This window comes from Phascolarctos cinereus, unplaced genomic scaffold (genome assembly GCF_003287225.1).
Source record: "Phascolarctos cinereus isolate Bilbo 61053 unplaced genomic scaffold, phaCin_HiC Scaffold_5;HRSCAF=322, whole genome shotgun sequence".
Lineage (NCBI taxonomy): Eukaryota > Metazoa > Chordata > Mammalia > Diprotodontia > Phascolarctidae > Phascolarctos > Phascolarctos cinereus.
Window position 1 is genome coordinate 199,592,865 of NW_027555958.1, and position 19,025 is coordinate 199,611,889.

The following is a 19,025-nucleotide window of genomic DNA, read 5'->3' on the forward strand; positions in this document are numbered from 1 at the left end:
CTTTCTAATCTTGGTTGTATTGGCTTTGTTTGTGCAAAACCTTTTTGATTTAATGTAATCAAAGTCATCCATTTTGCATTTCATAATGTTCTCTATCTCTTGTTTGGTTCATAAATTCTTCCCTTCTCCATAGATCTGATAGGTAAACTATTCCTTGCTCTCCTAGTTTGCTTTTAGTATCAGTCTTTATATCTAAATCATGTACCCATTGTGACTTTGTCTTGGTATAGGGTATAACATGTTGGTCTATGCCTAGTTTCTACCATAGTCTTTTCCAGTTTTCCCAGTAGTTTTTGTCAAAGAGTGAGTTCTTATCCCAGAAACTGGGGTCTTTGGGTTTATCAAATAATAGATTACTATAGTCATTGACTGTTGTGTCTTGCATACCTAACCTATTCCATATATCCACCACTCTTATTTCTTAGCCAATACCAAGTAGTTTTGATGATTGCTGCTTTATAATACAATTTAAGATCTGGTATACCTAGGCCACCTTCTCTTGAGTTTCTTTTCATTTCTTCCCTTGATAGTCTGAACTTTTTGTTCTTCCAGATGAATTTTGTTATTGTTTTTTCTAGCTCTATGAAATAATTTTCTGGTAGTTTGATTGGGATATAGTAATATATTGAAATGCCGATGATTTATGTGGGCTTGTTTTATATCCTGCAACTTTGCTAAATTTGTTTATTATTTCAAGTAAGTTTTTACTTGATTCTCTAAGCATACTATTATATCATCTGCAAAGAGTGATAGTTTTGTTTCTTCTTTGCCTATTCTAATTCCTTCATTTTTATTTTCTTCTCTTATTGCTAAAGCTAACATTTCTAGTACAATATTGAATAACAGTGGTGATAATGGACATCTTTGTTTCACCCCTGATTTTATTGGAAATGCTTCTAGCTTATCCCCAATACTTTTAATTCCTCCTGATGGTTTTAGTTAGATGCTATAGATGCTATCTATCATTTTAAGGAAGACTCCATTTGTTCCTATGCTCTCTAGTGTTTTTAATAGGAATGGATATTGTATAGATTGATTTTCATAGTCATTTAGATGAACCCATGGGAGCAGATTACTGAGAAATGGATGAGAGAGTAAAGGCGCGGACCAAAGACCAACCCCTTGACAGGAAGTAATGATGATCCAGTAAAAGAGACTGAGAATGCACAATCAGTTTGAAGGAGAATCAAGAGAAAGTCAGTGTCACAAAAATTTGGGGAGGAGAAAATATCCAGGGGACAAGGGAAGGGGAGCTCAGCTATGTTGGGTGCTGCAGAGAAGTCAAGAAGGTGAAGACTGAGAATAATCTATCAGATTTCGCAGTTAAAGAGAAGTTTTAAGCCAAATGGTGAGGTTAGAAATAGTACTTCAGGGGTTTGAGAAAAAAGTAGATATTTTTCTAGGAGTTTGGCTGTCAAAGAGAAGAATAGCACTAGAGCATGGCAAGGTCAAGTAAAAGTTTTCTAAGGTTGAGGGTGACTTAGGAATGTTTTTAAGCATTAGGGAAAGAACTATAGGTTGAGAGATATTGAAGCTAAGAAAGAAAACTTATGATTTGGGGAATAAGCTACCAGAGAAGACAGGGGGTGATGGAATCTAAGTCTGCCTCTTGATCAGAGACAGGATCTAAGAAGGAGAAATAAAGGATAATTTTTGAGGTTTTGAAATATAAACTAGAGGGAAAGAACCTTGTGATTGGTCTCTTTTCATCCTGTATTAGGAGGCAAAGTTCTTAGCTGCTAGGGTGGGGAAAGGCTGCTGGAGGCTTGAGGAGGGAGGGAAAAAGGGTTTACAATTGTTGTGGAATTCACAGTAATCCATTACGGAACAATAAAAAAAAGTAGCCACGCAGCAGTGAAGACCCAATTAAGGTTTTAGCATAAATTTACACTTGACTCAGTCAGCTTAGTTTTGTGATTTCCTCCAACACCATTTAGCAGCATAGGTGAGAGGGAAGCAAAGTAGGCCAGTGGTGGGGGTAACCCAAGGTTTGATTTGGGAAGGAGTAAATAAGGTTATAGGATAAGAGAGAAAGGGGTTAGGGAGTAAAGGACAGTGTGTAGTTGAACTGATGAACTATAGCATAAAGAATTGTAAAAGGAGTCCAGCATAGGACTGTTGGCCTGGGTGATTGAAAGGAAATGGAATAGCTAGAAGTTAAGGTGATAATGAGTAGGTTTAGGAGAGAATACAGAGAATATGGAAGGGTAGGAGCTAAATAATCCAGTGATAGCTCAAGATGTGTATTTTCCTCATTATTTCTGTAAGCCTTTTTATATAACTCTCACAAATACTGATCTGATCCTTTTTGAGACTTGTGCAACTCTCTCAGACTTATCTACATAATTTGTAATCTTCATCAATGTAGTAACATCAGTGAAGTAACAAATCTTTAATATAGTGATATTGGTGATGTAGGTATGTACTCCTTTCATTGAGATAGATTTCACCCCATCCATACCTTTTCATTCTGTGAAGTTATTCTTCATACTTAGATGAATCTCTGATTCATTGATGTTGATACTATTTCTAGTGATACATATTTGCTTCCCATACATGCCTTTCTACTATGTGACTTTTTTTTCCCTGTGTCTTCCCATAAATCCACCACAGTGGATCATCAAAAATATATGACTGAAGGAAAAAGTCAGGAAGTCATTGATGGATAGGATACATATTTCAGTTGTATACATTCAAATATCAAGAGTTCTTGAAGAAGCTCTTCCTTTTCCCTACCACTCCTCACCCCCAACATCCCCTACTCTACCAGCATGTTTGGTGGATCCCTGATTGTGAATTTACAAGATGACTGGAGGAAGAGTTGTACAGTATAGGCAGACATGAATGAGGGCTGTGTAGATCTGTGTTTTTGGACTATGACATGCCAAAGATCATACATAGGTGCCTCAAAGCATTGAAGTGAAAGGTGTTTTTTTTTTTGAGGAACTATGGAATCTGAGGCAGGAAACATGGTAGTGATCATGTGGATAAGTACCAGAAAGAGAAACTAGTGTTATTTTTTGTGGAAGTGTGTATTACAGATAAACTAGACCAAGGCAGGAGATCAACTAGGAGCTCAGGACAGAGATCACAAGCCTGTCTTGGAGGCGTGCTATAAAAGTGTTAGACTATGTCAGCTCTCCAATCATGTGTTACGTCTCTCTGCCAAAAGCAGAGCAGCTAAATTCTTGGCTTGCTTTTGTGGTGACTTGGTCCTTTCAAAGATAGAAGTGACAAGTGGAACTGCTACTCTGTACCTACAGTGACCAAATAAAGAATAATTGGTGGCTGAACTAAAAATGTTGAGAACTATAGAGTGGAAAAGATGTGACCATTCTATCTTAAAATTCATGAAAGAAGAGGAAAGCCAGGCACAGAGTGACATGCACTCTTGGTTTTTGGAGAACATACTTCAAAAAGATTCAGAGAAAGTCTAGCTAGGATCCTGTACCCTGTACTCAATCATGCTATAGAAGAGGAAGTCTGCCTGTGAGGAATTAGAAATTCTTAAGGATGAGGTTCTGAAGATGGAATGAGGGAGCTTATCTCAAAAGAATGATATGGATTTGCAGGGAACTCAACCAATTTAGATTATTATATGGAAGATGGAAGCAAGGACAGATAACATCATGAATACAAATGAGTGTCACTGTCCTAAAAGGTGTCAGGAGCTCTAACACTCAGAATAAACTGGCTGGGAAGCTGGCTAGGAATTCTGTTGGAGGGGAAAGTATATTTAATTATACAAGAATCAAAGATAAAAAGCAATGGTCAGTATCATTGGAATTTTTTTAATCAGTCAGTATTTATGTATCATGTGCCAGTCACTTTAGATACAAATGCAAAGAATAAAATAATCCTTACTCACAAAGAATACTAGTGTTCTGACAGGGAAGACAAAAATGACATATGGAAATACATACAGAATAAGAAGAATAAATAGCAAGTAGGTAAAATACATGGTGTTTTGTGAGGAGATATACTAGAAGAAATTGTTGTTTTCTTGATGGTAATAATAAAGATGAAACAAAAAAAATTACTTTTGTAACAATTTCCTCCCAAAACTTTTGTATTTGGTAGACAGTTTCTAAAAAATTACTCTAAATCAGTTCAAGGTTATCAAATTAATATTCTGATCTGGAAAGGCAAATTACATTAATGAAAATGATTGCAGTTGCAGTTATGAAAAATTAGAACTATGGCAAACATTTGCAGAATATGTTTTCATGTTTGCCAATCTTAAAAATACCTGCCCTGCAATTATGAGGTCAGTCAAAAAAGTAAAGATTCAATTACTTGCCATTTTACTGATCTAGAGATACAATTCTCTTTTTATAAAGACCTTGATATTTCTAAATATGAAAGATAACCAATTAGCCATGGACAAATATAATACATTTGATGTTATTCCATGTGATCAAAAATAGTAAGAATTGATAGTTTTAAAGTCAAAACAAATGTTTGAACCTGAAAATCTTACTCAGTTTTGGTGACCCATAAAGGAACTCTTTGTTGAATTTCAAACAGAATGATAGCAAATATTACTACTGTTTGTAACATTATTTCTGTGAAACTGGATTTTTGGCAGTAGCTGTTAGGAAGACAAAATATCTACCTCAATTAATGGTCAGGAAAAAAATTATAAATCTCAGTATTATCCATTATATAACTTTTCAGAAATTTGTGGTGAAAAACAAACCTCCCTGAGACATATCATGACTTCTTCAGTGCAGAGAACTCTCAGTGAGGAAGTACCTTCTATCAATGCAGTGTCCATCCAGTTTAGAGGCTTGAGAGTTGGCTAGAACACAAAGAGGTTAAGCGACCTGTTCAGAGTCACAGAGCCAGCATGGGTCAGAGGAGGAGCTTGAACCTGGTTCTATAGTGAGCTCTGTATCTACTCTACCATTATGTCTTTCAAGTTGTAGATTATTGGAGCCTGAATTCCCTCTGTGTCTCTATCATATGATTCTGGTAGCACATTATTCACTAGAGACTGGGACTCCCTCAACTCTGAATGAGCTCCTGGGACCAGTGGCTTCTGGACAGCTACATGTACTTGGTTGTTATTTTATGTTATGTTATAAATATGAAAATTGTAAAGGAATAAATATCTTTGGTCTAGTTTTTAAAATCTTTAAAATCTGTTATTAAAATAATTAAATAGGTTAGTAATTAAACTGTTATCAATTCACTTTAAGCTATTTGTACCACAAAAAAGAAGAGAGGCATAGCAGTTTATTACTTATTTTTTAAGAGTAGGAGGATATATTATTGCATAAGTTTTGGAGACCACTGATGTAAGAAGACACTTCCTAACAAATAGAGCTATATCAAAGCAGGCTGTCTCTGGAGGTACAGTGTTCCCCGTCACTGAATGGTTTTAAAAAGAAACTGGTGACTAACTGCCAGGGATGATGTAAAAAAGACAGGTTAGAATAGATGGCTTACCCTGGTGTGTCCTGGAGAAAAAAATATGAATTTAAATTAAGTCTTGTTATTTGTTAGGTTCAAATTTATTACCATTCAGAGATTATTAGACATAATGCTTCTCTTGGACTTTGACAGGTTGGCAACAAGAGATTTTAGAGGGGAAAAAAGGATGGCCTTAAAAAAAATGTGGCCTATTCTGTCATTTGTCAATGGCTCTTGTGCCACTGAATTGGTTTATTGCTACCATAGGATATACTGTCTTAGGTTTGCTAATGCGTAACAAACTTTGTAAACTTGAAGTAGGTTACTGTGTAAGTACTACTTATACTACATCGTATGTAACTTAGTATAACAATACATGACACCAGTGCTATCATTGTAAAGTATTATTGTGTTACAATGGCTTATTTATAGGAGTTTGTAGTATATCTATTTCAGCTGTTGCTGTTCAGTTGTGTCCAGCTCTGTGACCCCTTGAACCATAGCATGCCAGTACTGTCCATGGGGTTTTCTTAGCAGATGATACTGGAATGGCTTGCCATTTTGTTCTCCAGTGGGTTAGGGCAAACAGAAGTTAACTGACTTGCCCAGGTTCACACAACTAGTAAGTATATGAGGCCAGATTTGAACTCAGGTCTTCCCGACTCCAGGCCCAGTACTCTATCCACCGAGCTGCCTAGCTGCCCTACCTCTTTGTATTCTATCAGAACTCCTCTAGCTCCTGTTCCGTCAATAGTTCTTCTGTTTTAAGGTGGCTTTGGTTTTTTGTTTTTGGTTTTGGTTTTTTTGCTTCCCTTTACTACAGAAATTTGTGAGCTTTGACATTCAGATTAAAGCATTTTTACTAAAACACTTTAAAATCATTAGAAATATAATATTCCATTGAAAGAAGTTGTATCCTAACTATTTTTCTTCTTCCAGAGCAATGCAACATATGTTGACCATAAAGGGAACCATACACTCTCTGTGCCAAGGAAATGTGATGCAGATGCTCCAGAAGGTGAGAGATTTTTGTTAAATATTTTAATATACTTAGGCATCACAAATCTATGCTAAATACATGGTAAAGAAGTTAAAAAAAAAAAAGGGAGGGGCAGCTAGGTTTCACAGTGGGTAGAGCACCGGCCCTGAAGTCAGGAGGACCTGAGTTCAAATCCGGATTCAGACCAACCATTTGACACTTAGTAGCTGTGTGACCCTGGGCAAGTCACTTAACCCCAATTGCCAAAAAGGCAAATTGGGGGCGCTCACTATTGAATTAAAATCCAGTATACAGATCTTTTGTTTTTGAGGTTAACAAATGTGTAATTTGTAGAATTAGTCATTTGCAGTCCTGTTTCATTTGGTCTGTTCATTTTTATTTTTCTTATTTGGAGGCAACCTGATATAGTAGCTAGTTTTGGGTTTGGAGTATGGAAGTCTTATTTCTGGCCTTTACTAACTATGTGAAATTGGCCAAGCCTCATAACAATTATAGGTGTCTTGACAGGTTAAGACATTGAGCCAAATCTAATATAATAAAACTTGATACAGATAAATGCAAAGTAGACTCAGAGAGAGGGGCGAAGCATAACTATACAAAACATTCTGTTTAGAAGAGATCTAGAGCTTTTAATAGACTGCGAGGTCACTGTGAATCAGTATGATTTGTCAGCCACAAAAGCTAATGCAGTCTAAGCTAAACTTCATTAAAAGAGGGGTCACATTCAAAATTTGGAAGGTTATAATCTTGCTGTTCTCTGTCTTGAGTATTGAATGTTAAATTCTGGGCACCAGATTTAAGCATTGGTTTTTGTAAGTTGGAGAGTATCTAGAGGAATGTAACTAGGTTGATGATGACCACAATAATAATAGTTCATATCTGTATAGTTTTTCATGGTTTGCAAAATGCTTTTTATATATTGTCTTATTGACTTCTCATAACAACCCTGTTAAGTTGCTAGGTAGATGCCATTATTGTCTCTGTTTCACAAATGAGGAAACTTAGAGTCTTAGAAATGTAGTGGCTTGTTCTAGTCGCACAGCTAGGCAAGTATCTTAAGGTAGAATTTAAACCCAGGTCTCTCTGACTCCAGGTCAAGTCAGCAAGATTTTTATTACTCACCTGCTGTGTGTCAGGTGTGTGTTAAGTTCTGGGGGTTAAAGAAAGTGGCTCACAGTTTCATGGGGAGACCACGTGAAAACAATTGTCTACAAACAAAAAATTTATAGGACAAATTGGAGATAATTGACAGAGGGGAAGACACTAGAATTATGGGGAATCTGGAAGGGCTTCTTTTGGAAAGTAGGATTTAAGCTAGGGCTTAAAGAATCCAGGAAAGCCAGGAGGCAGAGTTGAGGAGGGAGAGCATTCCAGGCAGGAGAGACAACCAGTGAAAATCTGCAGAGTCAGATGATAGAGTGTCTTGTGAAGAGAACAGCGAGGAGGCCAGTGTCACTGGCTTGCAGAGTTTGTGTTTGTAGTAAAAGAAAACCAGAAATGTATTAGGAAGCCAGTTTATGATGGGCTCTAAATGTGAACAGAAGATTTTATATTTGATCCTGGAGGTGGTAAGGTGTCACTGAAGTTTATGGAACATGGGGGTGAGGAGCCACATAGTCACACTTGTATGTTAGTAAGATAAATTTAATAGCTGAGTGCAAGATGTACTATACTGGGTAAAGTCCTGAGGAAGGGAGACCAACCAGCAGGCTGTTGCAGTAATCCTAGTATCAATTGACTGTTAGGGGCCTACAGTGTGCCAGTCACTGTAATGTGATGACTTCCTGTACCAGGGTGATGGTAGTGTCAGAGAAGAGAAGGGGAGGAAGGAGAGGGGGTGGGATATAAGATGTTATGAAAATAGAATAAACAGTTCTTGGGAACTGATTGGATGTTATGGGGAGTGAGACCAGTAGGGAGTTGAAAATAATACCTAGATTGCAAGCCTGAGTGGCTGGGAGGATGGTAGTACCTTGGCAGTAATAGGGAAGTTAGGAAGAAAGGGAAGCTTAGGAACACAGATGATGAATTCAGTTTTGGGCATGTTCAGTTTAAGATGTCTAAGAGATATCCAGTTTGAGATATCCGATAAACTGTTTGCGATGTGAGCCTGGAGGTCAGCCTAGAGGTTAGAGCTGAATTAAGTAAATTTGCAGTAATTATCAGCATAGAGATAACAATTGAATCCATGGGAGCTGATGAGCTCACCAAGTGAAATACCATAGATGGAAAAGAGATTGAGTCCTTTGGAACACCCCAAGTAAGAGGCCATGACCTGGACATATATCCAGCAAAGGAGTATCAAGGAGGAGCAGACAGATAGGTAGGAAGAGAACCAGAAGAGAATAGTGTCCTGAAAACAGAGAGAGAAATTGTTGAGGAATAGTATCAGAGGCTGCATAGAAGTTCAGAATAATGCAGTTTGAGAGAGGCCATTAGATTTGGCAATTAAGAAGAGTATTTCTGATTGAATTATCAGGTCAGAAGCCAGACTGTAAGAGTTAAGAAGGGGCAGTTAGGTGGCACAATAGATAGACTGCTCAGCCTGAAATCAAGAAAATATCTTGGGGGCAGCTAGGTGGTGCAGTGGATAGAGCACTGGCCCTGAAGTCAGGAGGACGTGAGTTCAAATCTGGCCTCAGACCAAACACTTGACATTTACTAGCTGTGTAACCCTGGGCAAGTCACTTAACCTCAATTGCCTTTTAAAATAAAGAAAAGTAAAGAAAATATCTTCCTGAATTCAAATCTAGCCTCAGACACTTACAAGCTTTGTGATACTAGGCAAGTTACTGAACCCGGTTTACCTCAGTTCTGCATCTGTAAAAATGACCTTGGCAGGAAGAAGCCACCTAGCATATATAAAATGAGAAGTGTGGGAGAAGAGGAAGTTCTCAGCAAATGGCCTCATTTTTTTCTGGGAAATATAATGCAAAGTCCTCAGTCAAGAGGGTGAGGAGAGGTAAATCTCTAGGAGGTTTGAGGAATAATGAAAGGTTGGAAAAAGCCTCTGGTGAATGGTATAGTGAGTCATTTTATGGTTGTTATTCCATTTCAGTTATGTCTGACTCTTTGTGAACCCATTTTGGGGTTTTCTTGGTAAAAATACTGAAGTGGTTTGCCATTTCCTTCTCCATCTCATTTTACAGATGAGAAACTGAGGCAAACAGAGTTAAGTGACTTGCCCAGGGTCACCCAACTAGTAAATATCTGAGGCCAGATTTGAACTCAGGAAGATGAGTCTTTATGATTCCAAGTGCTCTATCCACTGCACCATAAAAAGACTGTTGCTGCAATGACATCGCAGTTGAGATTATCTAGCATATTTGTAATGGGTCCAGTTAGCAAGGCTTACTGATGTGGTGGGAATAAACTGGAGCAAGATGAAGAAGGGAAGAAAAGGTAGGCAGGAGTAAGAACTGAGATTGGAGGGTAAGGTGATGATGAAGAATAGGATGTGAGGTTTTAAGGCAAATGAGAGGTGGAATGACAACAGATTGTGATCAAGCAAAGGAATTTCAGAGTTTATGGATGTCAAAGTGGAATATTTGTGGGTGATGACAAGAACAAAGTATATGACCCATCTGTCTCCAAGAATAGAGAAGGGCTTTGAGATCATACCACATGAGAATTGGTTGAATAATCTTAGAATCATAAACTTTTGCATTTGCAAATTAATACAGTTAGTGAACAGTGTACCTGAATTTAATTTTCAGATTAATCACAGACATTGAACACACATGCACACACACACACACACACACACACACACACACACGCACATGCACACACATGCACACACATTGTGAAGAGGAAATGCTAATTAAAACAAAACCTGTTTTCTTTTGGTTGTTTCATATTTTCTGTTGAAAATATTTTTTATTGGCATAACATTACCTTTTCACTGAGATCAGAAAATTAGCTCAGAAAATTTTAGTCAAGTACATTACTTTGCCATGTTTTGTTTATTAATAATAGATTAATGCTTGTCACCTTTAACTCTGAAGAACACCTATAAACTTAGGAATTGGTAAATTCACGCCTTGATGTTTCCAAATGTACTTAAACTGTTGATAGTGCAGTGCTGAGAGTTGAAGGACAAGATAGCCTTTGAAAAGAATTGATTCCATTAGTGACTCTGGGGTTGAAGAAGAAAGGGAAGACATGAGAAGGGACTTAGCCAATACAACATAAGACTCAGATTAAGTGCCACAGATAGTATACACCTTAGGAAAACTCTTGAGGTTGCATTTAAGGAGATGGGAAAAGAGGAGAAATATGGAAAGCAGCTGGTGAGACTGATTGTTGTATCAGCTTCTGTTGGGGAGGAAGTAGAGCTATGGAGAGCCAGTTATATTTTTGTTACATGGTAACTAGAAACACCAGAATAGATAATATAAATTAAATCTATTCAGTTTTTAATGGCTTAAATATGTGTGTGATATTATATATGTATGTATGTATGCATGCATATGTGTATGTATATATATTAAGCTTATATCTTTTTACTGCATTAATTTAGTAATTATAGGAAATAGCTACTTAAAGGAAATGGCTATTCTCCAGAAAACTCTGAAATTCATAAATGCTTAAATTGAAATTTCCTGTGCTAATGAATAATCCTCCACTAAGAAAGATGTTGTTATAGCAATACAATTTCAAAAAATAGTTAAAACTACCATTTTCTTTAATGTGAGGTGAGTTTAGAGATATTCACAAATGATAATATGTTTGCATCAAAAGTTTGCCTTTAGCCAGTAGACATGGACAAGATTAGTGAAATTATTGTTGAACTGTAAGTTTCGGTTCCAAAATAATAATTCTAAAGTATTCTAGTAGAGAAGTTAATTTAAATAATTGTATATTGCACTTAAATTTTATTTGTTTAAGCAGTAAAGTGGGTTATCTTTTTAAAAAAAATCAACATGTCTATATTATATATTTCTGCATAAGCATTCTCTTAGTGTGTTAGTATTTGCTTAGTTTTTTTTTAAGAAAAAACATTATTTAATATGTCCCTTCTACTGTCTCTCTCTCCTTTTAAACAAACTTTTAAAAAACCAAACAAATCTCCAAAAAACTAATCTCTTAATACATATTTACATAGTCCAGCAAAACAAATTCCCACATTAACCGTGTCTAACAGTGTTTGTCTCTGCATTGTAAAACCATCACCTCTAACAGGAAATGAGTGGCATGTTTCATTTTCATTCTTTTGGACTCATGGTTTATTGTTGCCAAGATTCCAGAATCTTTCAAAGTTGTTTTTCCACTATAATGTATAAATTGTTCCCCTAGTTTTTTTCTCTGCTCTCAGTATCAGTTCATAAAAGCCTTCCCAATTTCCTGTGGAAAAATGGTTCATTACATTCATGTACTACAATTTGTTGAGTCATTCTATATTAGAAGGACGTTAGTTTACATTTTTTGGCTGCCACAAGAAGGCTGCTATAAATATTTTTGTACATGTAGATCCTTTTCCTCATTTAAAAAATTTTTTTCTTTGGGTTATAGGTCTAATAGAGTATGCTAGGTTAAAGAGTATTAACAGTTTGATAACTTTATGGGCATAGTTCTAAATTGCTTTTTAGGTGGCTGGAACAGTTCACAGTTCTACCAGCAGTACATTATTATACCTGTTTTCCCAAAGCCCGTATAGCATTTGTCATTTTCCTCCTTTGTCATATTTGCCAAACTGGTAGGTGTGAGGTAGAACCTCAAAGTAGTGTTAATTGCATTTCTGTAATTATTAGTGACTTAAAACATTTTTATATGATTGTTCATATATGATTGTCCTTCCTTTGAAAATTGCCTCATCATATTTTTAAGCATTTATCTATTGAGCAGTGGCTCTTATGTTTATAAAGTTGAATCTGTTTCTTATATATATTGGAAACAAAATCTTTATCAAAGATGCTTGTTGCAAAGATGTTTTTTAAAGAAAAACCTGGAAAGACTTAACACAAACTGATGCTGTGTGAAGTGAGCAGAACCAGGAGAACATTGTACACAGTAACAGCAACATTGTCTGGTGACTAACTTTGATAGACTTAGCTCTTCTCGGTAAGCAAGGATCTAAGACGACTCCAAAAGACTCATGATGTACGGTACTGTCCATATCCAGAAAAAGAATTAAGGAGTCTGAATGGAGATGGAAGCATAATGTTTGCTATTTCTCTCTCTCTCTCTCTCTCTCTCTCTCTCTCTCTCTCTCTCTCGTTGTTTCTCCCATTGGTTCTAATTCATCTTTACAGCATGACAAATGTGAAAAATAGGTTTAATATGATAAGCCTATATCAGTTTGCATTGTCGTAGGGAGGGAGGAGGGAAGGGAGGAGGAGAAAATTTAGAACTCAAAATCTTAAGGAAGTGAATGTTGAAAACCAAAAATTAATTAATTAAAAAAAAAAAGAAACTAAAGCAAAACCCCTCACAGTATTGGAATATAATCAGGGCTAAAAGAACCTGATTGTTTCATTCTTCAGTCATCTTTTAAGTGCCTACTGTGTGCAAGACACTGTGCTTGATACTTCCAAGGTGGTCTTTTCTTTTAAGGTGATAGGATGTTAGTAAGACTTTTTTTTTTACTTTGAACCTCCCTTTTAAGCAGTAAGCAGAAGAGGCAGGGCATTTTAAAAAATGTTGTCTCTAATTCTTATTAAAAGTCTACATTTAGATCTGTTAGAGAGAGATCAGTACAGCTTCATTTTAGGGCATCATAATGTGATGGACTGCCAACCTCTGTTTTAAGTCAGCTTCTCCCTTCCCAGAACTTTTTATATGGATCATCATCTATCTTAATGGCTTTGATACTGGTCCTAGTTGCTTTATAGTTCCTAATTTGAAGAAGAAAAAGAAAAAGCTTTTGACCCTCAACAATACAGCAGAGTGATCTTTTTTTCCCTCCCCTACTTTGAATTCTCCTAGCACTTCCTGTCTATAACACTCATTTGTTAATAATATATTTTCTTATTTTAACATTTTGGTGTGTATTTCCTATTTAGAATGCTGTCTTCATTTCCACTCTAGACTATAAATTCTTACTTGTCTTTCTAGACCTTCTCTTGAAGTCTTCCCTGATTTCTCCACCATCACCTGGAAATAATCCCTTCTTCCAAACTGAAATGATACTTTGTATATTTTATTATATTTTCATATTTCTGTGTCTTATCTCTACTACTAGCTACCAAATCCCATGAGGACAGAGAATGTCTTATCCTTATACTCCCCTGGGATATAATGCCATTGAAAAGTTGGAAGAAAGCCTCCATAGCAGAAACCACAGCTGTTGCCACAAAGGGTTTCTTATATTGTCTCTACCACCTTCTCATTCTCTCTACCACCAATTTAACCATAACATAGAAAATTCTGTTCCATCTTTTTCTCCAAGCATATTTGCTACAAGAAAATGGTCTAATTTGGGGAGATGGGAGAAGCTTTACCAACAAGTTAAAGAAAAGATTAAAATTAAAGTATAAAAATTCTATTTAATCTAGTTTGATTTCATCTCTAGTGGATTACTCTAATCTCTAGTTCCTATCTTGGCTAGAACTTTAATGTTTTTCTTATATAAAATGAATTTGTTTTTTAAGTGAAGTCCATTCATCTTTACAGCATGACAAATGTGAAAATATGTTTAATATGATGAGCCTATATCAGTTTGCGTTGTCTTAGGGAGAGCGGAGGGAAGGGAGGAGGAGAAAATTTAGAACTCAAAATCTTAAGGAAGTGAATGTTGAAAACCAACCTGGTAACTTAGCTGCCAGAGGGTTAGTGCACTTTTAAAAAGCCTTGCTGGTTTGGTAAAACCTGATAGATCCTACACTTCTTTGGTACAGCCTTTGATTACCTAGGGTCAGTGCTGCAATTGGTCTTCAGGGTAGGATGGAATGAATATTAGGTATTTAATGGGTGGGAATGTTTTAGAAGAAACTCTTATTACAAAACAATCATGAGACCTTTTATTTTTTGTCTTTTATCAGTTTGCCTGCTTGATTTTTGCCACATTTTTTTGTTATGTAGCATGTTGTCTTTTTTGGGCATTGAAAAACCTAGTTTACATAAACAAGTCATTTTATTTCTTAACCTGATTGTTACAGATCCATTTTGATTAAATATATCCTCCAGTTTAGGGGACTTTTGCAGACTTTTTTTTTCCCAAAGGAAGTGCAAGGAGGACTCTCAATCATCTTTAAGCACAGGCTTTACCTTGAAGTTATTCCTATAAAATTACATCCCTAGAAAAGGGGGTTAAAACACCAGGTTAGTCTATGATTCTAAAAGTAACTGATGCATTAAACCACAGGAATTAAAAAAAAACTCTCTAACTAGAGTGTGATATTGGCAATTAAGCTGGAAAGAGAAATGAGAATTTGGCTTATGAATTACCGGAACAGACTTAACAACTAAGAAAATCAGGCTCAGAGTCCTCTATCTGTATGTGAGTTATAATGGGAAAAGGTCTTAGAATTATTTTTGGAAAAAAATACCTAGATACTATGTAGAAAGTTAAATGGATATAAAGGAATTAAGAGAATAATATCATTGGCAATAGCTTGTTTTAAGAATTTTAAAATATATTTTTAGAGGAAAAAAACAATTTGTCAGTAGAAATTCATATTCCATTCAAGCAAATCTGTGTATGATGATGATTTGCTATGACCAAAAAATAGCCTTGTCATGATGATTCATTATACAAGAGATGGTAGGCATGTGATGTCACATTCAAAGCGTGACTCCAAGAAAGCTGGATACTTTCAAAAAAAAATAGCATAGACTCAGGTGGCAATTTTTTTAAGGCCTACTGACATATAAAAAGCACCTCAATTAAGAAGTATTTTATAATGAAGAATAAAAAATAATTTTAGAACTGGATGGGACTTTAGATATCTTCTAGTCCGAATTTGTGTTATTCTGATAAGGAAGGCATAGAAAAATTCTGAGTTGTTCATGATCCAACTACCTAGTGGCAAAACCAAGCCTAGAACTCAATTCTTCTGATGTCTCATCAGTGATCTTTGCCTTTTGAATTTTTTTCATAAGTAATAAGCAGATAATTGAAGGTGCAAAAGGGAAACAGAGCATACTGTCATAAAAAGAAAATTGGATTTGGGGTCAAAGAATTTTTTGATCATGGTTCTTTCCCTAATTATGCCACCTGGGGAGATTTTTTATCCTTTTTGGACCCCTTAAATGGGGATAATACTTGCCTCCTCATTAGATTATGATGAAAATCAAAGGAGAATAAATGTAAGGTGTTTTTTAACTAAATATGCTCTACAAATGTGAGGTGGCAGCAGTTGTTACTATATGCAAAGAAAAGAGAAATCCAAGCATCCAGACTTTGTGGGAAGTAGAGGTGGGATGGGGGTAGGGGAGAGGAGGAAGAAATACATGGGTAGAGAATGAGAGGAGGGGAGATGGCCAGCCAAAACTCACGAAAATGAAAGAGTCCTTTCTGTCTGAGAGCTCTAGGCATGGTGTATATATTATGCAAATAGTTGTACAGAGGCTGGAAATAAAATGATAAATGTAGGAAAGAGACAATCAGGTTTTATTAGAAGATAATACAGAGGGCAGTAGTGTGAACTAAGGATAAAAAGGGAGTTACTAGAAAGATCTGTATGTGAGGAACTTTTATTTTATCCTAGAGGCAATAGGAGGCCACTGAAGGATTTTGAGTCTAGTATTAGCATATGTAGACTTGTACCTTAAAGAGGTTATTTTAGCAGGTATGAGAATTGATGGTACAGGAGAAATGCTAGAGGCAGGGAGACCAATTTAGAGATTATTTCAGTAGTTTAGGTAGGAGATGATAAAGGCCTGAATTAGTTATACCACCTATGAATGAAGAAAATGAATAGATAGAATGAATAGATAGAAGATTGGTGAAAGTAAGAGACCGTTGATCAGACCAGAGGGTCAGTTGTAATGGTGATAGGAAAAGCCATGTAGTAAAAGTCACCCCCAACCCTGTAAATGAGGCTGTCATTTCACTGTTCTTCCTCTCCTCTCCATCATGATCCATGGAAAGGGCTTCTACTAAGAGAAAGAGTATCAATAATAATGATGATTGTGAGTCATATTGTCCCCAACAGTATAAAACCAGAGTCATAACTAAGGCAGGGTGACTGGCCCAGGGAACCCACTTCCTTGAGTAAGAAATGCTTCCTTCCTTTAGAGTTCTGGATACTTTTATTTCTGCATTTTGTAGTCCACTGGTCTGCACATCCCTGTTCTTTCTCCTAGCCCATAGCTTCCCAAAGTGGGCAATACCAGCCCCTAGGAGGTGCTGGAACAAGCCAGGCATTGAATCAAAATAAGGAGGTGGTAGAAGCATAAGAAAGAAGAGAAGAAAATTTTGAAAAACCGTTCATGCGTGTTTCATCTGTTGTGTAACAGAGTAGTTAAATTCATAGTGATTACATTATTTTCCAAATAAACACACAATATGCAAGTTATAACCAATCAGTGGTCAAGTCTGCCAACAGGTCTTGAAGTGTTGGCAGGTGAGCATGTTGCGCATTGTTGAGAAGTCCAGGGTACATCAGCAGGAATATTTGCATATAATGACTTGTTTACAATACAGTAGCATATGGTTACATAACACAATACTGAATCATCAAAATTTCAGTGCAGGAAAGGAAAACACAAATTTACAATAAATTATTAAATTTAAGATGTCATATTTTTCAAAAAATATTTTATATTTTTTTGAAATGACTCCTTTAAAAAAAATCAAAGGGTTAAAGAAAGTAGATTTCCAGGGGGACACTGAGCAATTTATTTTTTGAAAAGGGGGTGATAAGCCAAATAAGTTTGGGAACCTCTGACCTAGCTCCACTACTAGGATCCTATAGCCATGGTACCCCTTTCCTAAGGTCAGTCTTCCCACCTAACCTCCCAGTTGGTCTTGGTGGTAAGGAGACTCCCAATTCCTGAGATGGTCAAGGACTAGAGCCCTTAACTCCCTAGGTCATGTGATGAGCTCTTTGTGTGTTCTCATCATAAAATTAACAGTTTTACCTCATTTACTGTATGTCACATGGACTTTAAGCATGTAGACATATCTGGTTGCAGTTCCTAAAACACTGACTATAAATAAGTTGAATTGTTGTGTGTTTACTGAGATCTCTACTGAAATCAGTTATATTGTAAAATGAAAGTTGTGAAACCAGTTATTTTGTGTAAATTCATATTAATACGTTTCAGGGTTGTTTAAAGTGAAATTCACCTGTATTGCATGTTTTTGAGCTCACAAACTGTTTTATCAAGTGCAAAGGTAATTAATAATATTAGGGAAAGTGCCTGTTATAGTGGAAAGAGAACTAGTCTCAGAGCCAAGAAGACCTTGATTCCACTGGCACTGGAACCATGAGCAAATTACTGAACCTGCCATTGCCCCAGGCAATGAAATCATAGGTCTAGGCAAAAATAAAAGGAATAGTTCCCTCTCAAAAAAGTACGTGTGTGTATGTGTGTGTGTGTGTGTGTGTGTGTGTGTGTGTGTGTGTGTGTGTAATGTTAGCTGACAGATTCTCTCTCTCTCTCTGAAAACTATACAACTCAGCCTTTCCACGATCCCTATGCCCTGTATAAATATAGAGACAAAATCTGTTAGCTAAAAAATAAAATCGATACCTTCATTCCTTGGCCTATTTTTTCTGTAACTTTTGCATGTAATAAGTTTATTATGGCATATGTAATTTAAATAACATTAGCTTAACTGACATTTTTATTTCTCCTTAAGGTTTCTAAAGCACTTTATATACATTATTTTAAGTTTGACAGTAACCCCAGAGAGGTAGGTGCTGTTTTACAAGTGAGAAACTAGGCTACAGGGAGGTTAATTGGTTTATGTCAGGATTACAAAGCAGAGTTGGGATTTAAACAGCTTATCTTTTAAGGACTTCCCCCCTTAACCATTTAAGAAAGATCTTAGTGAAATGCAGCTCTATTTTAGGCTTTCAAAAATTATTCACCCTCTCCACCTATATTTAATATTGGAAGGAAGCTACAAAATTGGCTTAATTTAGTAAATGTAGAGAGGTATGCTGCATTCATATAAATCTAACACATAGGAAAATCAGACTTTTAAAGATGTCTGGAGTATCAAGAAATTTAAAAAGCCAAAATACTAGGAGCAGCTGTCAGTAGACCTGGTGGCACATGTCTGCACTCCTTACTACTGGAGAGTGCTTGAATTTTGAGAATTGTGAGCTGCAGTAGGGCTAAAGTGGATAGGATGTTCACATTAAGTCTAGCACAGTTATGGTGAGGTCGAAGATCAAGGGGTTGGGGATGAGTTACAAAGCTGCCTACAGAAGTTGAACTGGCCCAACTCAGAAACAGAATAGATCAAACTTCTGTGCTGATCAGCAGTGGAGTCAGTTCTCTGAGTAGTAGCTACTACTCTTTTAGGTTGGGCAAGATAGATCCAGTCTCTCCTCACCCCACCAAAAAAAGATCAATTAGAAACAAAGAGCATTCCTAAAGTAAGAATATAAAGCAAAGAGAAAATACTTAAGTATACCAAAAAGAAAAGTTTTCGCACACCTTTATGGAATCTCTCCCTCTCTCTCTCTTTCATATATCTGTGTGTGTGTGTGTA

General features: G+C 36.3%; 1 protein-coding gene across 1 annotated transcript in view; it reads left to right on the top strand.

Moving 5' to 3' along the window:
• Nucleotides 1-19,025, top strand: part of LMBRD1 (LMBR1 domain containing 1) — a 180,398-nt gene that overhangs the window by 146,704 nt on the left and 14,669 nt on the right. Inside the window, exon 14 of the mRNA XM_021000136.2 lies at nucleotides 6,355-6,433. Coding sequence (XP_020855795.1) covers nucleotides 6,355-6,433 — 79 coding nt within the window. The remainder of the gene's footprint in view (nucleotides 1-6,354; nucleotides 6,434-19,025) is intronic.